Source organism: Durio zibethinus, chromosome 4 (assembly GCF_047325235.1).
Source record: "Durio zibethinus cultivar Kanyao isolate XHJ-2024 chromosome 4, ASM4732523v1, whole genome shotgun sequence".
NCBI lineage: Eukaryota > Viridiplantae > Streptophyta > Magnoliopsida > Malvales > Malvaceae > Durio > Durio zibethinus.
In genome coordinates, this window is record NC_143165.1 from 32,398,633 (window position 1) to 32,425,832 (window position 27,200).

A 27,200-nucleotide genomic window follows, 5' to 3' on the forward strand; every position below is an offset into this window, starting at 1 on the left:
TAAATCTCGAAATTCCATAAAAAATAAGGGGCAATTAAAGACCAATAATTTAAATATCACAATTTCACGGACCCCACGGTTCCCTCACCTCCCGGCGTTGCCCCATATCGCACGTGACAGTCCCCCAATCCCCAACTTTTACGACGTGTCCATTCCAGAACCTGCCAAGCGGCCACTGATGAAGATAAATCGCCGTATAGAGCTAACGGAGTCTAGTCTGGCCCCTGATCTCATAATTTTTTATGGTTTTCAACTTTCGACTCGCTGTCGCTGGTGCAAAAGCCCATAACCAGTCTCAATTCAAATCATCAATTTGCTGAACACAAACCAAAAAAAAAAAAATTTTGTTTCTTCTTGATTCTTCTCAAGAATCTGATCGTATATTCTTTCCATTTCTCCCATAAAGAATTCCATTTCTCCCATAAAGATTTCCAACTCTTTCAAGGTAATTTTTCACAGATTCATTATCTCTAAACACTTCATCATTCATACAAATCTTTGATATCCAGAATTTTACTTACATTTGGTAATTTTAGTTTGTTTCTATTTCTTTTGCGAAATTATCGAAGAATTATTATGTTTAATGGTGAATTCTTTCCTTTTGCTTCGGTTTTGCTCCGTTCAGTTACCGATCAGGTGTTAGAAACAAAAAAAGGTTGATCATCACGTATTTGGAAATGATTCGATTAACAATATTATTTTTTGCAATATACATTTTTGAATTACTGTTGAAATTCTTCAGGGATACGAAGTCTTAACAAGGAAGATGAGTAATAGCGTAGGCCATAATTTGACACAGCAGCATTTCCTCCGTCCCACGGTTTTAGAGCATCAAGGCAAACTCAAAAATTCTTCTGGCGTCCCTATAAATTTCTTCTGTGCCACTGCTTCTCTGAATCAATTACCAGCTCAGCCACACAAGTATAAAATATCCACAAAATTTTATGGTAACAGTATTAGTGAGAGGAAACAGAAATTAGCCATGGGGAGCCAACGGGCTGTTAAGTTCATCCCTCGAGCCGTGTTAGCCACTGATCCGGCTTCTGAGGTTAAAATCTGTCTTTGAATTTTAAACCTTTTTTGCAGTTCTTTATTGTGTTTTTGTTTTTTTTTTTTTTTTTTGACAGAAAATAAAATATTGCTTTGATACAAAATGTACCGACTTAAAGTTTGTGTTTTGTTTTAGTTTTTTAGCTTTTTGGTCTAAGTGCTTATTATGTAGTTTCATTAATCCCTCAATTGAACTTATTTCACTTTGCTTTTTTCAAATTTGAGGATTAGGGATTCTTTCACTGGATCACTCCCTAAACTCTTGAAATCTAGGATCAATTTATTGTAACTTTAGTGCTTGACCATGAAGGCATAGAAACCGGCTATGCTATCTCCCTTGTAAGTATGAACAAGCATTGACCATGAATTGAATAAAACAAATATTTCGTGATCTACACAAAAGAACTATATTGGATAAGTATTTTATTGGCGCTTCCCTGTTTTCTTGAAGATCATTTTTAAAATACTATTTGTTCCTTTCCTGAGTGGAGATGCATGAAGAAGCATTCATATTTTTTTGAAGCAAAACCAACCATATCCGAATTGATTTCCTTTTTCAGAATTTTGCATGTGTTAGTAGGTTAACAGAGTTGTGTTGTTTGATTTATCTTCAAAATTTTGACAAATTCTTACTTTGCTGCAGCATCTCGGAAAATTCAACATTGATGGGATTATTGAATTGCAGGTAGTTATAGCGTGGTGTTAAATACTTTGCACCAACTCATATACTCTGTCTAAACCACTGGTTAGATTGACATTAGTTTGGTATTTATAGCTTCTTTGTGTCTTATAGTGACACAAGATTCACCCTTTTTTAATTGAGCAGGTTGATGCTAGTGCTTCTACTTCAGGGTCTATTACACAAGTACATTTTAGAATCATGTATAGTAGTGACTCTTTGCTCTTGCACTGGGGTGCGATACGTGATAGAAATGAGTAAGTTCACTTGTACCAGTTGGTGATTATGTTAACGTTACATTTGATTTTGATGTTTAAGTGTTGATATTTGGGTTTCATCATTACAGTTTGAGAAACTCTGTTTCTTTTTATTTTTTCGTTTTACAGAAAGTGGGTACTTCCTTCACGTCAACCAGAAGGGACCAAAAACTACAAGAATAGAGCCCTAAGAACTCCATTTGTGAAGGTTAGTGCCAAAAAACAAAACAAAAAGTCACTTTTGAAAATCCTAACTGACAACTAGTTGTTTATTCTGTCTACATATTGCTTTTCTGTAGTCTGGCTCCAGTTCGTATTTAAAGTTACAAATTGATGACCCTCAGATACAAGCTATCGAGTTTCTCATATTTGATGAAGCCCAAAATAAATGGCAAGTATCCAATGGTTTTGTTTTTACTGCATTTGTACATGTAAAATGAATTTGCTGTTTTTTCTCTTCCTATTTTCCATTTGCAGGATAAAAAATAGTGGCCAGAACTTTCACGTAAAGTTACCCAGGAGGGAGACATTGATTTCAAACATTTCAGTTCCTGAAGATCTTGTTCAGATTCAGTCATATTTGAGGTGGGAGCGAAAGGGTAAACAGATGTATACTCCTGAGCAAGAGAAGGCAAGTAATAGGTTTAATAATTTATACAGTTTATTTGCTCATTGTTAAAGTTAAGTCATGCATTTCAATTTGTTCTTCTTTTTTTGTCCTTTCCTCTTGTTCCATTTCCCCTTATCCTTTTGATTTGAAGTGAATTAATTGATGTTTGGTTCTTGCATATTTAACTTTCCTGCTCCATCAAATTAGTCCACAGAAGTAGGTTTCAGGGATTCTTGTTTGCTTTATCTGTTCTAAGTGTTAATGTTCCCTGTTTTGTGTGGAATTAATTAACACTTAAAAACTAATTTTTCTTCCTGTACCAGATTAGGAGCTTCACTGATGTGCTTTTAGCAGACTATTTTTTCATGGAGTGAAGCATTTTATTCTACATCTGATAAAATTTTCATTCATGCCCCAGTATTGATTAAGAAATAGTTTTGGCTGCAATACATTAGTTTCAACTCTTTTGTTTAAAAATTCAAGAAATATTCTGTGTTCTTGTTGTTGTTTCATTTTAGACTTTTCAGTTACAGGTGCAGCAATCGTAAGAGAAAAGCTGGATTATCATTTATTAATGCATGTATCCAAATCATGAATTATAGAATTCTTTCCTCCTTTAAATCTCTGAAGAAATATGAAATATTACTATTATTTTTGGATTTTGTGCATCATAGGAGGAGTATGAAGCAGCTCGTGCTGAGCTTTTTGAGGAAATCGCCAGGGGTGCTTCTGTGGAAGACATCCGAGCAAAACTAACAAAAACAAATGGACAAGAATATATGGAGACTTCTATCCAAGAGACAAAGAACAAGATACCTGATGATCTTGTCCAAATACAAGCCTATATACGATGGGAGAAAGCAGGGAAGCCTAATTATTCCCCAGAGCAACAACTTGTAATTTTCTGATCTCTGTCTAACTGGATTTTAAGATTCTTTTTTGTTTGAAGACCTTAGGTAATAAAGACAATTGGACTAGGTGATTGCTCATTTGCTTTTAAAAGATTAATGAGGCTATCGTTTTTTGCATGTACTAAATACTGACTCAAGCACTGTTTCAATAATTAGAGGGAATTTGAGGAAGCAAGGAAAGACTTGAAATCTGAACTAGAGAAAGGTGTATCTCTTGATGAAATTCGAAAGAAGATTACTGAAGGAGAGATAGAGACTAAGGTTTCAAAGCAGCTGCAGAACAAAAGATATTTTAGTATTGAACGAATTCAGCGCAAGGAGAGGGATTTGATGCAACTTGTTAACAAGCATGCAGTAAAACCTGTTGAGGGAAGTATCTCTGTTGAACCAAAACCTTTGACAGCCATTGGACGCTTAGCTAAGGAAAAGGAAATGGATGGCAGCCCTGTTATGAACAAGAAAATTTACAAAATTGGTGATTGGGAGCTTTTGGTAAGACAACAAGTGTTTCTTTGATTCCGCCTTCTCTCTTTAAGGGTGGTCACTTGCAAAAGTCTTTAAAGTTTTGACTCCTTCCTAATATTCCAGGTACTTGTGACCAAACCTGCTGGTAAGACAAAGATTCACTTAGTTACCGATTTTGAAGAACCACTTACCCTTCACTGGGCTTTATCCAAAATGGCTGGAGAGTGGCTGGTAAGATCATTTAAAACTGTTACACTCCTCAGGAAGTCATTGGACTCTGGGATTGAATCACTATTTCTTTCATGTAAATCTCAGACTACTTTATTTTAACATTTTTCAGCCACCACCTCCCGATGTTCTCCCTCGTGGTTCAGTTTCTTTGGATGGAGCTGCTGAATCACAATTTTCAACAAACTCTTCTGCTGATCTTCCTAAACAGGTTTACTAAGTAGATTTCAATCTTAAAATGTGTGCCTTAGGACTGAAGTTCAATAATACACACAAGTTAGATTTACTGAGGTTTAACATACAATAAGATACACAAACGTGTCCTTGTATTCATATCCTGAAATTGTCCTTAGGTGCAATGCTTTGAGATGGAAATTGAGGATGGTAATTTTAAAGGGATGCCATTTGTTCTTCTGTCTGGTGGGAAGTGGATAAAAAATAATGGCTCTGACTTCTATGTGGAGTTCAGCCAGAGATTCATGCAAATTGGAAAGGTTGTTTCTTGTTGGTGATTTCAACCAGGAAATTTTTGGGTGTATCTACATATTTTACATATATTATTTTCTGTTTGAAGTGCCTTCATGTATGATTAACTGGATTTTTCTTGAAAACACAAGGATGCTAGTGATGGCAAAGGTACCTCAAAGGCTTTGTTGGATAGAATAGCTGAGATGGAGAGTGAGGCGCAAAAGTCTTTTATGCACCGGTCAGTGAACTTCTGGGACTTAGACTTCATTTTTGTCATCAACTTTATCTCATTTGATGATATTGTGCAGTTATTTTAGTTATCATTGTAGCATGAAATATTAATATAATTTGTGTTTAGCTTCTGGAAGACTACAATGAAATAGTTCTAAGATTCCATGCCACTTGGATATGTCTCTCCTTTCCTCGCAAATGCAGATATTTTGTCCATCTTATGGGCATATTATAGACAAAGCTGGTTACTCAAATTAAAAAGGAAGCAATTTAATATCTTCCTTTGAGTTTTGACTGTTTATTTCTCACACATCATGCTTTGAGTGTTTCTTTTTTGGAACCTACCCTACTTAGAATCAGTAGGACCTGCACAAAATCCAAGATGTAATGTGTTTTAGGAAATTTAGACTTATGCAGTTTTTTTTTTTTTTCCTTACCTTTAATTTCATTAAAAATTTGAAATCTGTTCAAATTTGTTGCAAAACTTATCTAGGTTCTTCAAATGTAATTGAATTGCTAGTTACTGGCAAATGCTCATTTCCCTTAACCATCCCTCCACTTCCCAAAAGGATCTTGCTTTCATTAATAGACTCTCTCTTTTGCTAAAAGTAAGATCATTGTTTCAATAAAATTTAGTTCAAATTGTGATATCTTGCCTTACAGTTGGCTAAACATTTACAGGAGATCTCACTATACTTGTGATAGTGGAACAATAGAAAAAAAAAGGCAAAGATGTTCAAAGCATATTGTTTTCCTTCCTTACACTGATACTAAATATTCTCAAAATGCATGCAAATCGATTTTTTTGCTATGTTCCCTTCAGTTGCATAATAATGAACATAATTATGATGCCTTCCATCCTTGGATGATGGTAGAGCTTCTGAAATCTTAGTCTCTCTTGGGCACATGCAAGTTTTTGTCATGTGTGTGTCCTTTTGGCTCCATGTCTTGCTAATGGTTTCATGTTTGACATGGAGATTGAAATTTCACTCCAGCAGATTATTCAGTTAACTTCTAAAATCTTCGCATCTATCTTAATGCACTCCTATTTTACTTGACATGCAATTATGCTGAGACTTGTGTGTTGTTAATTATATTCAGTTGCTTCTTGTTCTTCATAAGTCTTGCTGTTTCCCTTTTTAGGTTTAATATTGCATCAGACTTAATGGATCAAGCCAAAGATACTGGTGAATTGGGCCTTGCTGGGATCTTAGTGTGGATGAGGTTTATGGCTACAAGGCAGCTCATATGGAACAAAAACTACAATGTGAAACCACGGTACAGATTAGATATTTTTTGAGATTATGAGTGGTCAATCTTTTGTACAAATTTTCCATTGTCATGCCTGATGTTCATATGAATGCAAATGTAGTAATTTTTATTTTGTGCAGCGAGATAAGTAAAGCACAGAATAGACTCACGGACTTGCTCCAGAGTATCTACACCACTCATCCACAGCACCAGGAGCTTTTGCGCATGATTATGTCTACTGTTGGTCGTGGAGGTGAAGGTGATGTGGGACAAAGAATTAGGGATGAAATACTGGTCATCCAGGTCAATCTTGAAGAATGGGTTACTTTCATTTCCACTTTTTTTTTTGTTATTATTTTGTATTTACTTGAACTGTTATCTATCTGTTTCAGAGAAATAATGATTGCAAGGGAGGAATAATGGAGGAATGGCACCAGAAGTTACATAATAATACAAGTCCAGATGATGTTGTAATCTGTCAGGTATCAGATATTTGAATGTAGAGAAAATTCTTTAGTTTCCATCAGCTAACAGAACATGTTCTTGCAGGCATTGATTGATTACATTAAAAGTGACTTTGACATCAGTGTCTACTGGAAGACTCTAAATGAGAATGGATTAACAAAGGAGCGCCTTTTAAGTTATGACCGTGCTATCCATTCTGAGCCAAGTTTTAGGAGAGATCAGAAGGATGGTCTTTTACGTGATCTTGGACATTATATGAGAACCTTGAAGGTCTGTTACTTAAACCGTTATGGTTGTATTCACTACAATGTTCCTGATCCATCATCAGCACCTTTATGTGTGTAGATGATATTATAATAGGCACCCAATTCACACATTGCTTCTAAGGACTATCATTCTGTTCTTAAGCTGTACTTTTATCTCATTGTCTGTTTTCGCTTTTGATGCACATGTTTATGTTTCATCTGCTCTCTGCTTATACTGAATTAATTTCCTTCAATTTCTTTCTTTTGGCTTATATAATTTATAATTTCTATTCTAATTGTGATTTATGCACAGGCGGTTCATTCAGGTGCAGATCTTGAGTCTGCTATTTCAAATTGCATGGGCTACAGAGCGGAGGTAATATTAGAATTAGGATGAAATTACCTGGACAAAGAATTATTGTCAGCATTTGACAAGAGCTTTGTTTGTGTTCAGGGTGAAGGTTTCATGGTTGGGGTGCAAATAAATCCTGTAGCTGGCTTGCCATCAGGATTTCTAGTAAGTTATAATTTTATCTTCAGTTTTCTTTCAAATATTCTCTGCTTTTTTTTTTTTTCCCCTCAAAAAGTTGATTATATATTTGAGATACACAAATAACAGGAATTGCTTCAGTTTGTCCTTGGACATGTTGAAGACAGAAATGTAGAAGCCCTGCTTGAGGTGTGTGATGTTTGATTGGAAATCTAATCACTATGCCCATTTATTTTCTCCATCTACGTTGATCAATCCTCTTTCAACTTTCCTTTCACAGGGTTTGCTTGAGGCTCGTCAAGAGCTTCGACCGTTGTTGTTGAAGTCTAGCAATCGTTTGAAGGATCTATTATTTTTGGACATTGCCCTTGACTCTACTGTTAGGACCGCTATTGAAAGAGGTTATGAGGAGCTGAATAATGCTGGACCAGAGGTAAATCCTGTCATCTTCACCATATCCTATGTACCACTCTGTGCAATGCTCTTTACTGATTAGTATCTCTCTCTATCACTAGGCATGGTGGATGATCTTATTTCCATCTATGATGTATATCAATTCCTGATTAGGCTTCTTGTGCATCTTGCAGAAGATGATGTATTTCATCACTCTTGTTCTAGAAAACCTTGCACTTTCATCGGATGATAATGAGGATCTGGTCTACTGCTTGAAGGTAAAATACTTTCTATCATACAGAATTGTGATGGTTCTTATTTCTTAAGGGCATTTACTAAGTCAATCTTCCTTCTTCCTGTGACTAATGGCCAGATGCACCATTTTGAAATTAATCACTGGCATATTCATGTGCATGGATTGCCTTTCTTAAGTACTTTGCAAAAAGAGAAAATTTCAAGATCTCCATGAAAGTGCTTCTGTTATGGCATGTCATAATACAAATGTTTGTGTGTGTGTTTAGATCATGGATAATAACTGTTACTTCATTACTTATGCAGGGATGGCATCATGCCATGAGCATGTGCAAGAGTCAAAGTGGTCACTGGGCACTGTATGCAAAATCAGTGCTAGACAGAACTCGCCTTGCACTGGCTAGCAAGGCTGAGTGGTACCAGTGTATTTTGCAACCATCAGCAGAATATCTTGGATCATTGCTTGGAATAGACCAGTGGGCTGTATGTTATTAATTGTTTTAAATCTCAAACTTAGTTGGTCACTGTAAATTTCCTGCAGTTACTTGATGTTGATCTCATTAACCAAAATGGAAAGATAAAGTACATTAGTTGAATTTTCTTCCAGATCAAGATATTTACTGAGGAAATTATCCGTGCTGGATCAGCTGCAACTTTATCCTCGCTTATTAATCGACTTGATCCTGTTCTTCGGGAGACTGCTCATCTTGGCAGGTAGTTATTATAATCATTGCCCTGCTAACTAACTCATAATTAGAAAATATTGGCAGTGAAACAATCTCTTATGCAATTATATCTAGGCTCAATTCATTTATGCTATGTTTGGAAAGATGAATTTGAGAGGGTGGATTTTGGATTATTTTTCTATATAAATTGTGAGAATGAAATGCATATACTATGCACAAATTATTTAGGATGCAATATGGTTATATATTTGAAAGGTATAAAAAGATGATTCTAAATTCAAAAATACCTATAGGTATTGCAAATTCATCACTAAATAGGCATCCAACCAAGCCAAAAGAATCATGGAGTTTATATTTGCATTTGCTTTATTGCACAATTTGCACTAATTTTGAAATCCAAGTTACCTAACGCAATCTTAAGGAGATTTTGGCATTGGATTAAAGAATATCAGACTGTCATTTCTTGAGCTTACTAATTCAACTTCTGTCCTGCAACAGTTGGCAGGTTATTAGTCCAGTTGAAGTTGTTGGATATGTCGATGTCGTAGATGAGCTGCTTGCTGTACAGAATAAATCTTATGACCGGCCTACTATTTTAGTGGCAAAAAGTGTAAAAGGAGAGGAAGAAATTCCAGATGGTACAGTTGCTGTGTTGACACCTGACATGCCAGACGTTTTGTCACATGTTTCTGTCCGTGCAAGAAACTGCAAGGTGATTGCATGGTGTATTGAGATTTCTCTATAGCTGATAATTGACTGTGTATTGAGGTATAATATCACCTGCAGGTTTGCTTTGCTACATGCTTTGATCCTAATATTCTGGCTGACATCCAAGCATACCAAGGGAAATTGCTGTGCCTAAAACCTTCGCCTGCAGACGTAGTTTATAGGTACTGCTATCTCTAACTTAATTCTGAATATGTCTAATACATCATTTATCATAAGGGTAAATTAAACAAGTCCGTCTAATACATCATGTATCATTAGGTGAAATTAAACAAATCCCTTGTTTTCATATATGCAAAAGTAATTTGAATCTCTTTCTCTCTTTCATGCATTCATTAGTGATGTGAAGGAGGGTGAGCTAGCTGATTCAAGTTCAAGTAACTTGAAGGGAGATGGTCCGTCATCTATTACTTTGGTCAGAAAGCAGTTTGGTGGTAAATATGCCATATCAGCAGAGGAATTTACACCTGAAATGGTTAGGCTTGCAAAATCAGATTCACCTCCAAAACTTCATTTTTTCCCTTCTAAACCTGCAGAGTTTCAGTGAGATTGAATATTGAAGTATTTATAGCTCTTTCCATGCTATATCTCTGAACTATGTTTATGGTTCGTGTATGACTAATTTATGCATTGGGACTCATTTTTTCTCCTAGGTTGGTGCTAAATCACGCAATATCTCATATCTGAAAGGAAAAATACCATCTTGGGTTGGGATTCCTACTTCAGTTGCCCTTCCATTTGGAGTATTTGAGAAGGTTCTTGCCAATAAAGTAAACAAGGTTATTCTTATTCTGAACTTCAATAATGTCTCCCTGCTTTCTAAATGCATGTGCAGCTGCAATTTGTTTACAATGACCTCTGTCAGGGTTTTCAGTTTTCCTTTTTTGTTAAGTAGCTTTGTAAACTTACATTGGTATCAAAATCAAGCTCCTGGATTTTTACCATTGTGTGGCCAACTGAGATTTTCTGAAGCAGGTTTGCAAGTAAACCAGTGATATATAAGTTAAATCTGACTGAGAATATTCCCCAAAGCTTCTAAATGCCATTTCCTTTACATCTTAAAATTGTAAGAGAAAAAAAAAAGTATGGCTGATATTTGATTGTGATTTAACTACTTTGGCTTCAGATTGGGGTGTGAAATTTCTTAGAGCACTTAGTGCCTCTAGACTTAGTATACTTAGAACTTAAAAACAATTGATAAACAAGATTATTCCAAAAATAATAATAATAATAATAATAATAATAATAATAATAAAAATAATAATAATAATAATAATAATAATAATCAATTGGCTGCTGCAAAATATGTTCACTAGTGTCAATAATCATTTAGGGTACTCTATTTTACTTGTCAAGATAGCCCTATTATCTGACAGTTTATCTCCTATTCTCTCCTCCTTAATTCTCAGGAAGTGGATGAGAAGTTGCAAATATTGAAGAAAAAGTTAGGAGGAGGAGACTTTGGTGCACTTGGGGAAATTCGTCAAACTGTTCTACAGCTGGCAGCACCACCCCAATTGGTATGTATTTTACTGATTGAGCTTAAGATGTTTCTTCTGCTAAGCTTTCATTCCCTATTTGTTACTTGTTAGCATCATTAGAAGCCATGATTATCTCCTTACACTTGTTTTTGTGGAGTTATATGGAAAGTTTTCATTTGTCCAAATCCTTTGTTTGACTAAGAAAAATCTCCCTTCTCAAATCTCCCTATCTATTACCTATATTTTCACATAAATCAGAAAATTTTCAAGAATTTTATGCCTTTGTTGATAATCTTTAAGAAATTGATAGCACTTGAATCCAAGAATTCTCTGGGAGCCCGTTGGTCAGATTTATTTCAATTTCTTATTACCTTTAGGTGCAAGAGCTGAAGATCAAGATGCAGAGTTCTGGAATGCCTTGGCCTGGAGATGAAGGTGAACAGAGGTGGGAGCAAGCATGGACTGCTATAAAGAAGGTATACCATTTTTCCTGAATGGGAAAAGAGCAGATCCCTCAAATTTTTTATTTCTATATCATGCCACTTTATTTGAATAGTGTCTATTCAATAATTATACTCCATTAACCGCAATTATAGTATCAGGACTAGCAATATCATTACATTACTTTTAAAGTTCTATCAACGTTTCTAGGCTAGCATGGTGTGTGCTAGGCAGGCACTAACTTCCTCAATTCTTGCTAACTGCTATATTCTATGATTTATTTTCACTCGCGCCACCCTGAAGATGAATTAATTCTTGTAAAAGCACGGTGTGTAACCAGCGTATTTTATTTCATTAAAAATAAACTACTTTGATTTCCTAAATTATTCTTGTTTTCACAACCAAAGAGCTGAAAGTAGCAGGATTGTTGTTAGGCAGTCGTATTATGCATTTGATCTAATTTCTTTTCTCTGTATTTTCATCTCCATTTTTGGATCCCGGGGATGCTTTTCAAACTGTAAACTAGCTATATTATGGATCAAAATTAGAAATATTTGTACACACTATTTGGATTTTGGAAGCAAACTATAGAGAAAAAAATAAAAGGGAAAACCTTTTATTTGTCTTATGAATTATGTTCTTTGTCCTTTATATTTTGTTTAAACATCCAAACAATAAGAGCATACCCTTTTCATTTTGCATTTTTTTTCTTCCAATATCCTTTATATTTTGTTTAAATATCTGAACAAGAATTTTTGGCATACAACCACATTTTCTTTTTTTTTTTTTGTAACTTCACCTTTCAAAACTTGTTCCTTCTATTCACATAATTCTAAATTTAGGTGCTTTGCAGGCTTGCAGTCATAGATTTCTATTTTGATGTATAGCATTGACTATTTATCACATGCATTCAATCTAGGTCTGGGCTTCGAAATGGAATGAGAGAGCATATTTCAGCACCAGGAAAGCCAAATTAGACCACGAATACCTCTGTATGGCTGTCCTGGTTCAGGAAGTAATCAATGCTGATTATGCATTTGTTATTCATACTACTAATCCATCTTCAGGGGACTCATCTGAGGTCTATGCTGAGGTATTTATCTCCATTTATCATCTCTTGTCATGCTCTCATGTAATTTTTTCTCCTCAAGGAAGAAAGAGTAATTATTTGCACTCTGTTTGACAATAGGTGGTGAAAGGACTTGGAGAAACTCTCGTTGGAGCTTACCCAGGTCGTGCTTTGAGTTTTGTTTGCAAGAAAAACAATCTCAACTCTCCTCAGGTAAAACATGCCTGCAGATTTAATAGAAGATTTTACTTAAATTGGATATTGAAGCATGATAAATATGAAGTTAATATTGTTTATGCCATTAACAAAGTAATTCAGAATAAGTGAATCGTCAGTACAGTGCCTGTTATCGTATTTGTTGACATAAAATTAGATATGATCACAAAGCCACTATCATCTCTGCTAAATGATTTCCAAGATATTTCAGGTATTGGGATATCCAAGCAAACCAATTGGTCTCTTCATAAGACGTTCTATTATCTTTAGATCTGATTCAAATGGTGAAGATCTAGAAGGTTATGCGGGTGCTGGCCTTTATGATAGGTAATCTCCATCCAAACTATCATGCACAAAGAGGAAGATGTGCATATTATTTGATGTGTTTGGCTTTTCCTTTTGTCTGCTGGGGCACCAAAAGAGAGGTTGGGATTGTGCTATCCTTTATGGATAACTGTCCATCTTTCTGAATTGCTGGTGAAAATGTTCAACCCCTGATCTACAACCGTGGACTTGTCACCAGCCTTTCATGGACGCATAAAAACTTTCCAGAGGCTGATGTTCATGTATGGGGCTGTGGTTGGATTTTTTGCTAGTAACTGTTTTTCTAGAGTCTAGAGATACCTCTATAGGGCTATTTACTTTGTTCTATGCAGGTACATCAGAATCTTTGAACATTTACGGTTCAACCGCCATCCTTTTTCTTCAATTCCTAAGCTATGACTGAACGCTAATAACCAGCCTCTTTATGGACAAATAAAGACTTTTCGGAATGTCTTTGATTAGATACTGAAAATGCTATTCTTGCCTAGCCTAGTACTTTGGTTCTTGGTCCCCATCAGCCTTTTTCTTTGTCACCATCTAATCAATGTTAAAAAATTTCCTGGTCGAAGGAAATTTGTCAAGAATTTGTTTTTTGTCATATGGTTTTGTTTGGTTCTTTTTATTTTTTTTGTGAATTTCTAGCTCAGTAATGCATTTCCTTTTGTGCAGTGTGCCGATGGATGAAGAAGAGAAAGTCGTGCTCGACTACCCATCAGACCCTTTGATAAATGATGCCAACTTTCAACAATCAATCCTTTCTAGCATTGCTCGGGCTGGAAATGCTATCGAGGAACTGTATGGATCTCCTCAAGACATCGAAGGTGTCATCAGGGATGGGAAGGTCTATGTTGTCCAGACAAGACCCCAGATGTGATTATACTTATTCTTTAGACTGTAATCATTCCTTTGGCTGTCTTTTTGCCTATGCCAAGGTTGTTATACGAGGAAAAAAAATAACAAAGAGCAACCGAAGAAAAAGGATGCAGGAAATGAAAAAAATAAATGACTATACATGAACTACAAATGTTTCCAATTGCTTTAATTTGGCGAAATAATGTTTTATGATGTCAATGCCTATTAACTTATAATTAGCAAACTCCACCATAATCAACTGTTTGAATTTCATTTGTCTTCTCAAACAACAACCTGAGGAAGAGGAATAATGATATGTCATTTACCTTTTAAATTATTTGGTCAGCTTTCAACATTAATTGGTTTTCTACATACAAGGCATGATGCAGAAAACAATTAACAATATTTGAGATACAATGTCGATTGAGATTTGCGTTGAAAGACAAATTCTGCTTAAACAAGACAATGAATTTCCTAGTAAGAATTACCATAAGAATTACCACTTTTCGGTGGAAGTAAACCGGACTGAGCATTTCATTTTATTTAAATCTTTTAAACAGGGAGGTAATTAAAACATGTTTGTATTAATTTTGTCACACAAATGCACTAGATGCTGCTGTTGCACGGATATAAACGAACTTCTATAGCTAGACTGGACAGCCTTCTGTGGTGAAACCTGATACATCCATCCACACCTCGTTTACGCGCCCTGTGGGATGTCTTGAAGCATTGTACTGGGCAATGCTGTAGTTATACTTGTTTTCCACTGCCTCCATTAATCCTGGCCAAAGGCTAGAAACGAGAGCTTCTTTTTCCTTGTCGATGTTATCGTCCCTGGCATATCCAGGAAACTTTCTGACTGCAATACAATGACTCTGCCACTTGTCCAACTGCAGATTCAGTTCAGTGTATGGCTGTGGAGGGGGCGTCTTGTCATATTTTGAGGGCAGATAATACCTTACAATATATGCAGACCCTTGGGGTGATGGAGTGATGCTGGTTACGACAGGAGCAGTCATCAAAAACTGGGTACCATTAAGGTTAGCCCCATGAAGATACTGATACAACCTGAAGCAAGCAATACAAGGATAAAGAAAGAAATCGGATCAGAATTTATCAATTAAAACTTAAGTCCCCATTCAGTAGGGAAAAAGTTTCTTGTTGTATGAAACCTGTGAAAACCATCTTTGGTGGAATTCTGAAAGGAAGTCCCATGAGCAAGAGCAGACATCCAGGACATTTCTTCGTACAATCTTATTTCAAAATCAGATCCTAAGTATACCACCCTGTATTTTGGAGATTCAATCGTGTAGGTTGAAAGTACCAAACACTTCGCACCTAGATAACTTACTGCTGCAGTCATTGTCACTATCAAGAGAAACAGCTTTTCCATTTTTTTTGGATCGTTCTTCTTGATGATGTATAATGAGAGTGCCTTGGCTCTGGTTTATATAGCCAACAGAATAGCTCATTGAATGCCGGTTTTATCCTCCTTCATGCTTGTTATTTCACATTCAACATAACTGCGGTGTCGTTAATTCATCCGTACACCGAATATAAAGGCAACAATGATAAGGTGACAACTGAGCGAGAAAATTGTTACTGCAGAACAGCATGAAGTTCTTTCTTTTTTATCTATTGTTTTTTGCTTTTTAGACTCGGAGCATAAAGCAAAATGGTAAGATATAACATTAATTATATTTGTTGTCCTTGCCATGTGTTATAGAACTAAGATGGTGGAGTTATGGTAAGTCTAAAGGAAAGTAGCAATGTGAGAATTTGAACTACAAATGTTTTTTTTTTTTTTAGGCATATTTCATCTTTATCAAATGTGATATGCAAAGTGCTAATCAAAATAGCCTATGATATACAATAAAGCCTTATTTGATATCACTTTGGATTAATAATATCAAACCACTAAATACCTTTTAACGAGTGGCAAAATAATCTTGTTTAACAATAGAAATAAGAGGTAAAAGGTACAGAAAAAGTGTCTCCTAAAAGTTTTAACAACCCTTTTAAAATATGTCCTACCATCTCTATTTATGGAGATTTGATTAAGGGTTATATCATTTCAATTGAATTGTTTCATTTAACAATCATCTCATTTGATTAAAAACACATTTCTTTGAATGATTGCAGACATAATTATTAATCTTTTGTTAGTGAAAGATCACATATAAATTATTGTGACCCATTTCAAAAGAAATTATTTTTCAAAAAACATATTCTTTGAACTAAAATAATCGAATCTCATACGAATATGAGATTACTTTAGTGTTATTTCATAACAGAAGATTTTTTCAAACAGAATAGTCAACTTTTCCAAATAAGGCATGTGATTGCCCTAATATATTTCTAAAATAAAAAAGCTAACATTCGAATGTTTATAGAAAGATATCCCAATGCCCTAACTGTAAGTCATATAAATTAATTTATCATGCATCCAAAGCTTCATCCAAGCTTTAATATTCTTTGATTTTTAATTTTTGATTAAGTATCATACTTAACCAACTTATCTTTTACTATTTTGAAATTCTTTCCAACACTACGTGGAGGAAAGCCTCTATTGAAACTGCGCCATACAAGCATCATCATCCAAAGAAGTGACCAAATCACTCCCAAAATCTGGTATGTAGCACATATAAATGACACCTGTTAACTCTTCAAAATTAGACAACTGAAACAAGGCAGACAGAAGAATCAAGTTCCGATTTATGGCCATTAATCAAAGCCTTAGTGGCCTCAGGCTCATTGATTTATGCCCCCACTTTGTAAAACTTGGCTTCTGAGCAGATTGCAGGCCATCTTTAATCATTGAGGATGCTATTTCATTTATAATAATTGGCACCTACCATCCCCAAGTTGACCAACTAGAAGTAAGCTGATCAGCCATTTTTGGTATGTTACTAGGAAGCAAAAACATAGAAAACCCAAATTATTGGTTATGATCCACTAATTATTTGCATTTTTCTATAATCATGAACAAAAATCCAGTAGAAAAAAAAAAAAAAAGAAACCATGGCATTCATAAAACTAGTGGCGAAAGTGCTTTATAATCTACTAATTAATACTAATTATCTTGGATTAGTGGATGCTTTGATAAATGGCAAGAAATAAGAGGACAAAAGAGAGTTACGTACCACTTAAGCAAGTGTCGTTTGTTGGTTAAATCCAAGCTGAACAGTGAGCTTTGAAGGTGAATCATCTTTAAATTATAATAAAATATTTAATATAATATATAAATTTAAAAAAATTTTAATGTGATATTTGAACTATAAATTTATTAATTAATGTAGTACTTGAAAATTTATTTATTTATCAAGTATCATCATTTAAAATTAATCACATTAGAGATTAATACAATTTTAATTAATAGATTCACAATCCAAATGTCATTTTAGATATTTTTAATGTTTAAGTATTACATTGAAAATTTTACAATAATTTCGAAACTATTTATAACCCATTTAAAATTGCTTCTTAGTTAAAAAATTTTTTAAGGATCAAACTTTTTATTTGTATTAATTTAAGATTACATGTTTTCATAAGTTTACAATTAAAGATATATTTAAATAAAATTTTATGTTATTCTCACATACAGATAAATGATAATTAATTTGTCAAATATTTAGCCTGATGTGGCTCAAATAGGGTATTTAGTTCAAGAATTATTAGACTTGAGAAAGGGAAAAGTGATTTAGGGAGAAAGTAATATTGAAAGGAAATATTTGATTTATGGGTTTTGTTGACTTAAGGAATCTAATATTTTTAGGTTTGATTTATAAGAATGTAAGATTACCTAATAAAATATTTTATCATATTATACTTGATAACACACGAATAACATGTGATAAATGAATAACATGTTGTTTTTATTGAAACTAAATAATTCTTAAAAATAACTTTTTTATATTTTCAACAAATACAATTTTACAATTCTAATTACAATCTTAACATTGATTAGTTTTACGTAAAAAAAATATATGGATTAACCTTCGCGAAATTATTTTTAATAAAGATTGTATTTTTATCTTGAAAACATTGTTTTTTTAATAAAAATTGTATTTTTTACCTTAGAAACATCGTCTTTATTGAATTTTGAAAAATATTTTTTTATGCTTTTAACAACAATTGCATTTTTATCTTAAAAATATTGTCTTTTCAACAAAAATTACATTTTTTATTTTAAAAGCGCCATCTATTAAATTTTAAAAAAATAAATTTTTTCATATTTTTAACAAAGATCACATTTTTTTTTTTTATCTTAGAAACGCCACCTTTGTTAAATAAAAAAAAAAATTTCATCTTTTCAACAAATATCATATTTTTAATCATAATTTTTTATGAAGATTTCAATAGCACTATATTAAAAATATGATCTTTGTTTAAAATATATTAAGAAAAGGATTATTTTCATAATATTTTATAAAAAATTTCTATGTTTCTAAGATAAATAATTTTATTTATATAATTTGAAAATGCAATTAAAAACAAATGGAGAAAAAAATTTCACTTTTCTTCTAAAATCTTAAAAAGCCTTAAGGAAAGGAAAGTTTTTTATTCTCCTACTTTTCCGCTCTTGATATTGTTGAAAATTTTAAAATACCTCAACAATCATATTCTTATGAAGCAAGCTAAAGAATCAAATTATAAAAAATAAAATTTTGAGAGAAAAAATTACCTCCCCACCACCTGCCAAAAAAAAAATGTTAAAATAATAATAAAAAGTCAGTCAAATGTGACTAATCATCCAAAATCCAAAGAAAATATTAAAAAAAAAAAGTTAGTTTCGAACATAAAAAGCTTCCCAACTTTGTTTCTTTATTTTTTAGCATCAAATTTTTCTCCGTTTTACTCATGTCCCTTTAATTATGGAGACTTCTCATTCTCATCATCCGTCACTAACAAAGTTTGCAACGGTGGCCACATCATTTTTTTTTTTCTAATTTCTTCTTTCTTTTTTATCAATTCAGCTCTTACCTCTTAGTATTTACTTTCTCTCTAGATGTAATTCATGACCCCCAACGCTAGTATGTTGCTTAGTCTATTTTTTGTCACTCTTTCTCCTTTGATTTGATAATTTAAAGTACAATACAAAAATGATGCAAAAAAGCATGAATATATTACGATTAAAATTTTATTAAAAATATATGTAAGTGTAACAAAAATCAAAAATTATATTTCGTATTTTTTGTAACGACATAAATTTTAATACATAATTTTTATATAAAACATAATATAAATACACGAATTATTAATATTTTACACGATATAAATACACAAATTACTAAGACTACTCATCTCATTTTAACAGCTCTATTCATTATCCAAGTTTCACTATATTTTTAATCTATTTATTATTTATTTATTTATTTCACTACACAAGCATACAAACGAAAACTGCCGTTTTGGTAGGTCGGAATTTTCACGGAAGTTTTAATTAAAAACTAATATAAAATCTGTGCGTTGTTACGGTCAATGATAATATAAAAAATATAATTGTTTCTAAGTTAATGAAGTCAAGAAGCAAATATATGCATATAGTAAGATATATTTGTTTGTACATGTTTTTTTTCTTAAAACAAATGATTGAAACCACGATGCTTGAAGATAAAATTAAAATTAATGGGAATTTTTTATCATTAATTTCTTTCATCCCTAAGTAATGGCATGATGTAACTAAGGAGCAAACTTACATTAGAAGTGACACTTGTTCATTATGTTGGTGGCACCCAGAATTTGTCGGCACAAAAATGTAGACCACCTATAAATTGGTTGCATAAATTATAATACAACAATTTGGTGCTTCAATGTTTATAATGGTTGCCTTAAGGTCTTTTTTTGTATTCTGTTTAAAAAAAATCAAACGTGCAAACAGTAATAGATAAAATTTTGGTGTTGAATGCTTACGATTTTGATGCTTTGATTGCCCTTGGATTAGCAGCAGGCATGTGCCATTGTTGCAATGACGGTTGGAATTTGAGTAGATGCTTATCGTTGGTTAAAGTTTTCAAGTTAGATCACCTGGACATTAGTTGGCTAATATGAGTACTTGTATTGTTTTTTTAGTTCAGAAGTTTTGGAAATTTTAGGCTGAATTAGTTGAACATTAAACGGTTTTGTTGCAGTATCTGTTTTTTTGTGCAATAGTTTCTGAGATGTTTAAGTTCAAATGTATTTTGTTGCTAAGGATGAAGAGGCATTAAGACCCTTGAATTGCAATTTTAATCATTTTTTAATGTATAGCAAAAGTTGAAAATAAATGAGTATTTATATGCGTTCAACAATTAAAAAATAATGATCACTCAGCATATAAGATTTAATTATCATTCTAAAAATATATATATTGGGTTAACGTTATTCAACATCAATTTTTCTTTAATATTTAATATTAAATTTTCATAAAAACAATCTACAAAGTATTTTGGATGCAAGCACATTTTAATGAGATTAATTGCAAAGAAATTTAAAAAGGCACTAAAAATGCATAATAAAGTATGTATTAAGTTTTGTATATTCATAATTGCCTTGAATGTTCTTTTTTCCGCCAAAATTTTTTTGTTGTCTAACCAAACTTTTTATCACATAAGTGATGAATCTAACAACTCCTATTGCATCTATCATAATATATAAATCAGTAGATTTATCGTTAGATATAAATTTAATGAGTCACCACTAATTTTTTTTTATTTAGGTACGATTGACCACCTAACTGAATCTGTCCTATTTAAAAAAAAAATTTTAATATTGATTTAAGTATATTTAAATAGTATATTTCAATCCACGAAATCAAAATTTAAATTTGAGAGTACGATTATACATAAAAAAAATTATAGTATCCTCACAGTACCCATCCAAATGATGGTATGAGTTTAATTTCAAATTATCTAAGTTGTACAGTCTCTTTGCAATTTTACCAAATAATTTAATTATTAAAAATTAATCTTAAAATTACTCCAATAGTGTAATAGCAATTTAAAATAATTTTCTCACATTAAGAGTATTTATAGAGATTAGTATCTCACTCTAAAGAGACTCCATCGTTAGATTTGTTTAAATTTTTTGTTGTAAAATAAACTTTCATTTGTAAAAATAATTTATTCTCAAAAATATCTTTTAATATGTTAGTAAGATTTTTTATCAAAAATTATACTCCAATATGTTGGTAAGACTAAAAATTTATTTATTTTTTAAAATAATTTATTTTTAAAAATATCTTCTAATATGTTTGGTAAGATTTTTCGTTAAAAATTATTCTCCAATATGTTGGTAGGATATATATTTTTTCAAGAAAATTCATTAAGTCTCAAATGGTTTGATAAGATGTAATTCAAAATTTAAATCTTTCAATAGTTTGATAGGATTAAAAATATTTTTTTGAAAACCCTTTCTTAAATTTGAAAGAAAAAAGTTAAAATAAACAAAAGTATTCATGCAAAAAAAATTATCATTCAATAATAATATAACAATACAATAATATAATATATAAATTATCATGCACTAACAATATAACAATACAATAATATAATATATAAATTATCATACAATTAATATAAGTTATCATGAAATGAAAAAATAAAACAAAAAAATAAAGAAAATAAATAATAAATAAATCAACATCCATAAATAATCTGATCATTTTTTTGTCATATTAATTCACTTACACAAAAAAATAAAAATATGAAAAACACAAAAAATAAGAAAAAATAAGAAATAAAATAAAAATCAAAACTAAAAATTAAAAGAAAAAAGAAAAACTAAACCTTACGATTCGGATTAAGTCACCAAATGGGTCAAGCGTAGATCTCCACGAGTTCGCGAGTCAAAAGATCATTCCCAAAATGTTGTCGTTTTAGTACTGCTATTAAAGCCAAAAAGTTTTCAATTTCCTCATATGGCTTTAGTTCTCTCTCTCTTTCTAGCATAGTTTTTCTCAAACTTCTCTCTTATAGTTCACAAAAAAAGTCATCCAAATGTAGAATTCAACCATAAAACTCAGGTTCCGACACTAAAAAATTTAACCGGCTATCAAAAACTTTAAATTTTTTTAAACAATCAATAAAATCCAAAAATCGACTATCGTAGACCCTTTTTGACTACCATGTACTCCACCAAAAAAATCAAATCATTGGTAAAAAATTTATAAAAAAAAAATTCAAAAATACCCAAAAAAATACAAATCCAAAAAAAAATTTTCAAAAATTCAAAGTAATTTTGGAATCTGACCAAATCAACACCCAAATTCAAAAATCCCAAAACAAAAAAATTAGACCTAAATCCTAATAATCTAAACCAAATCCCATAAATCCAAATTTCCCATAACCAAATCAAAACCCAAGAATTAAAACATCTCAAAAACAGAAGGAATTTAAAAAATTCTCAGAATCAAAACTAATTCTAAAACCTAATATCCCAAAGCTAAACAAAAAAACCCAAAAGATTTTTAACGGTTGCCCCTTGCTTTTCTATCTGATTTTTCATTTTATAAGGATTCAATCCCTTTTCATTTGAAAAAATTCAACTGATTAATTTCAGGGATTTGATTTTTGGGTGAATTAATTTCTTGTAACTTTCCTTTTTCATGGAAATTAGGATTCCCAAAATCATTCCATCATAAAATCCATTAACCTGCAATGATTTCATTTCTAGATTTGATGCCCAAACTTCAAACACATTTTTTCTTTTTCTTTTTTACTTTTCCTTCCTTTTTTTTTTTTTTACTTTTGACTTTTTTTTTTTATTTTTGAGTTTTTTTGAAAAATAACATTAAACCAAAAATAAGATCAAATTCAATCAAATTAAACTTAAATTAAAACTTTTCTTATTGGGTCCAAAGCTTCACAATCAAGCTTTTTTTACAATGAAAACCCTTTTTCAATTTCAAAAAAAATTTGGAACAAAATAAAATATCTACAACATCTACAAATGGATAAATAAAAATTTAAATTATGACTAAACAAAATTTCATAATCACTAACATCAACCAAAGTAAAATCAATTCCTCAATTCCTTGATAAAGCAATTATTTGCAAACATACCAATTATTTGCAAACATATGTCTATGAAAAATCATTTAAAAATGAGTAAAAGAAAACAACGAACCAATAAACATTAGGAGCTCAAACAATGCTGGCAATGAAAACCAAAAAAAAAAAAAAAAAAAAATCAAAGAATGCTAAGTTAACTTTTCAAAAATCTATTTGTATGCTATGCTTTTTATTCAAAATCAAAATCCTCAGGCCATTCAGTAATGTTAATTTAGTTAGAGAAACATAAAAATTGATCGTGTATAAAAACCAGTTTCAGTAAGTATAGCTAATAAAAATATTATATTGTGCGATAGCCTAACTAACCAAATCAAATTGTTTTGGCAAATGATGCAAATTTTCAAAGTTGTTTCCACTTTGAACTAAAAACTCAGTCTCAAAACAAAATCTAGAATGCAAGTCAGCAGAAATTGAAACAGCACACAAGCCATCACCAACTATTCGTAGCTGAACCATGAAACAAAAAAAAATCAAACCTTGGTTTTCTTGTCATAGCTCTCATTGATAAATCAATTGAAACGCCTAACAATTTAAATTGAAACTGTATGCAATTCACCATTATCACCTACAATAGATGAAGAAACATATTTTCTCTACTGGTTTTGTTGGTAGCTATTGATCCAACGAACAATGTTGACTTATACCTCTCAAAATTTCCCTTACTTAATCCAACAAAAATATTGGCAGAAGACATTCCATTCATATGACTCACATTAAACAGACAAATATCATCACATCTCACCTTACGTAACTTTTTTAAGCATGTCATAATAACTTTAGTATCATTGATAATAATCAACTCAGTCTACAAACATGTACGCTTGAATGCATGTATGTTAAGACTATAAGTATACAAATATGTGGATGATGATATCAATGTACTTCAAGTCCAAAGAATAAAGAATCGACCTATTAATTTTGCACTGATATTCAACTTCTGTTCCTGCATATTTTTCCAATTGTTATTTCAAGAAAAAAAAATTAGTTTGTCCTAAAGCTCATAGTTGAATGGTAAAAAAATCAAATAATAACAAAAAAAAAAAAAAAACTAAGGGGTCGTTTGGTATTGTTGTGTGTTTTATATTTTATGTTTTATATTTTTAAAAATTTTGTTTTGTTTTAGTTTCATTTTATTTTCAATTTATTAAATTTGAAAACAAGTTTGGATAGAATGTTTTTGTTTTAAAACTATGAAAACAAAAACATATAAGAGAAAGTGGTTAAAACTTTTAAGCTTAGTTTGTTATTAATAATATAATAATATTAATATAATATTATTTATTTATTAATATAATATTATTTAGTAATATATTATTTATAATATTATTTATTTATTACCATAATATTTATTAATATAATATTTATATAATAAAAATATTATTTTATTAAAAAAATAATTGTAGCGTCACTATGGGAGATGGATTCAAGATTTATGTTCAATGGGGGCAACTAATATATATAATATTAAATATCTAAATATATAAATTAACTCAAATGCATAAAAATTTGATTTGTTTATATACAAAGATAACACACTATAATTATTTTTTATGGGTTTTTCAATGCAAAAATAAACTTTTCAAACATTATCTCTTTCATTGAGATGATAGTCTAAAATATTTTTTCATAATTTTGAAATGATAAAAATTATCTAGATCTAATTAAATATGAATTGATTTTGTAAAATGTTGTGTGTCACTATTATATATTTCGGATGATTATTTCAAAATTGACTTTCCCTTAATAAAATATTTTTTTCACAACTAATTAAATTAGATAATTTAGTTTATATAATTTCTAAGAAATAAGAAAATAATATTGTAGTTTATATTAGATATTGAAATGTTTTTATGCAAACAAAATCAACATGTATATTTTATTATGTATTTTGAATTTTAATTAAATAATAAAATTTTATAAATAAAAAATAATTTTATAAAAATTAAATTATTTCATTGATCAACTTAAGAAAGTACAATATTTTTTGATCTTAATCCATTTATAATATAAATATAAATAAATCATAAATTAAGCCCTAAATCAAATTATTTTACCAGTATAAAAAAATTTAAATATTAAACAAGTATTCTATCATATAAACAAGTGATAATAAATACAAAAAAAAAAAACATTATTACTTAAATATATTGATGGAAGAAAAAAAATGTTCACTCCTTAATTTGTTTATTTAGTTTATTGGCTCTTCCTTGTCTTATTATTATTTCTCTACTTCTATTCTCTATATTATGTAATTTTATTAGTTTGATCAAAGAGAAAAATTATAGGTGGAGTAGAAAGATCACTTTTTATGTGATTTTTATTGTTTTTTAATTGAAATGATGGTCCTTGAATAAAAAATTATTTATAAATATTTATTTTATTTATATTTTTATACATGTGACCTATTATTTTTGTAAAATAAATCATTTATATTACAATTATAGTTTTGTTTTTTTTAAAACATTTATAAAAATGTCATATATTTTATATTCTTTTCATTTTTAGTAGGGACAAATTATAAAAGAATTAAATTTTTTAAGGACTATCATAATAATTTCTAAGGGACACTAGGATCTAAGTGGGGGTATCTGCCCCTACTGGCCCCATTGTATATCCGACCTTGGTCACTGTAATAATTTAATTATAATTTCTGTGAACAATACCCCTGTGGTAACAATGTCAAATTGTTTTGAAAAAATTAAAAACACCATTTTTCTATTTTCAACAATTTTCAAAATTTAGCTTTCAGTTTTCAAAAACAAAAAACAAAAACAACCTACCAAACATGTTTTTGTTTTAAATTTTTAAAAAATTGAAAAAGCAAATAGAAAATAAAAAATGAAAATGTTACCAATAAAACCCCTAAAACATTCATAATATATTTAATTGTGAATGCCATGAAAAATGGTAAAAAGAAAGTAGTTGGCATCAACTTTAAATAACTACAAAAGCTACTTACATATTCAACAAGGGTTTCCAATAATCTATGATGGCAAAAGTTCAAAAATGTTTAGAAATATATAAAACTAATGCCCGCACCGACATGGAATAACTCAAAAGCTTAAAAAAAATAAACTTGTCATTATGGAAATGTAGGAAAATAATGATATTAATGCTTTTTTTACTCTAATCATACAAATCTAACCTTAAGAATTTTTCATTTAAAGGTGGTGCAATGAAACAATAAAGTGTTAAGCATATCACAGATAAATAAAAGAGTAAATTCTCTGCCGACTGGCATAACAGTTGCAACATTCCTTGGTGCAGCTGAAAACTTCATTCCACCATTAGAAAAATATATTAAAAAATAAAAAGACTAAAATATTTTTAAATGATTCAATTATTGTTATGATAATCTAAAAAAGTTCAAGGCTTACATTGCATTCAAGCATTACCACTTCAAGAATCATATGTATGACTACAACTATAAAAATATATATACAATTAATAAAATACAAAAAGAAATTATTGCACTAGTTAAGGGTCAGATCTAGACAAAATGGTCATGGAAAATAAACAATTTATAAAATATGGATAATAAAGATAAAAGTCAAACTAATTTTAAGTACCAAAAGCTTATATAACTCAAAACTCAGATAATGCAATGTAACAACTGGCAGCCAAGCATTGATAAAATACCTATACAACAAACACGATAAAAGCATTTTGACCATTAAACTTAAATAATGAATTAATTATTTTTTTAATATTCTACTAATGTTGTGATAGTGTTTGTATCTGTTAGATTAATACCAGAACCCTTGAGATCCAATGACATAGGCAAAAGCCCCATTTTCTCCAATTGACCAATGGTTTTATACCTACACCAAGCTCCAAAGCCTTTTCTGCTCAAATCTTTTTTTTTTTTTTTTTTTTTACAATAACAACTCTTTTTTCTTTCTAAATTTGTTAAGTTATTGATCTTTCTTTTAACTACAACGCATTTATAATATATTTTTAAAATTTGTAAGATTATTAAGTATTATATGTACATAAAAATAAGAATAAAAATCCAAACAATTAAATATTAAATAAATTCATGAAATAAGAAAATATAAAAAAAGAAATATATTTGAAAATTAAATGTAAAACCCATTTTGGTACGTGTAAAAATTTTAAATCAATTAAAATGGAAGATAATAAGTATCACATTCAACCAAAAAAATAATTAAAATAAAAATTTTTGAGATTAGGTTTGCTCATAGATTCAAATACTCCATTTATCACACAACTGTTCATCTAACCTCCCACAGCCAATGTAACTATTGCCAGCTAAATTATAGCTCTTTTCTTTTCAAATCAGTTCTCTTTAGTTTGATGATAATAAAATCCTTAAAAAAAATAAAAAAGATGAAAGAAT

At 30.7% G+C, this 27,200-nt stretch overlaps 2 protein-coding genes across 8 annotated transcripts; one reads left to right on the forward strand and one right to left on the reverse strand.

Annotated features, from left to right (window-relative positions):
* The first annotated feature begins 214 nt into the window (after nt 1–214).
* On the forward strand, nt 215–14,009 carry LOC111288704 (alpha-glucan water dikinase, chloroplastic-like). Of its 7 annotated transcripts, none has more exons than XM_089759919.1 (35): nt 215–445; nt 626–655; nt 743–1,048; nt 1,694–1,735; nt 1,877–1,986; nt 2,116–2,194; nt 2,286–2,377; nt 2,464–2,617; nt 3,271–3,492; nt 3,664–3,999; nt 4,096–4,203; nt 4,313–4,411; nt 4,554–4,694; nt 4,818–4,906; nt 6,043–6,177; nt 6,291–6,453; nt 6,543–6,632; nt 6,700–6,885; nt 7,174–7,236; nt 7,315–7,377; nt 7,480–7,539; nt 7,631–7,783; nt 7,938–8,021; nt 8,302–8,478; nt 8,603–8,709; nt 9,180–9,393; nt 9,468–9,571; nt 9,747–9,882; nt 10,061–10,186; nt 10,817–10,927; nt 11,266–11,364; nt 12,249–12,422; nt 12,519–12,611; nt 12,817–12,941; nt 13,608–14,009. In XM_089759919.1, exons 3-35 carry the CDS (start codon nt 767–769, stop codon nt 13,810–13,812), a joined length of 4,422 nt encoding a protein of 1,473 aa, XP_089616045.1. In that variant the 5' UTR covers nt 215–445; nt 626–655; nt 743–766; the 3' UTR covers nt 13,813–14,009. The 7 variants fall into 7 exon arrangements, with proteins under 7 accessions (XP_089616045.1, XP_089616047.1, XP_089616046.1 ...); XM_089759921.1 differs by having other exon boundaries at nt 12,826–12,941; XM_089759920.1 differs by having other exon boundaries at nt 626–652; nt 741–1,048.
* Nucleotides 14,010–14,287: 278 nt separating this feature from the next.
* On the reverse strand, nt 14,288–15,274 carry LOC111289003 (uncharacterized). The gene is made up of 2 exons (XM_022879894.2): nt 14,963–15,274; nt 14,288–14,858 (listed from the first exon to the last, which is right to left on the reverse strand). The coding sequence occupies exons 1-2, from the start codon at nt 15,181–15,183 to the stop codon at nt 14,438–14,440; spliced, it is 642 nt and encodes a 213-aa protein (XP_022735629.2). The 5' UTR covers nt 15,184–15,274; the 3' UTR covers nt 14,288–14,437.
* Between the last annotated feature and the right edge of the window lie 11,926 nt (nt 15,275–27,200).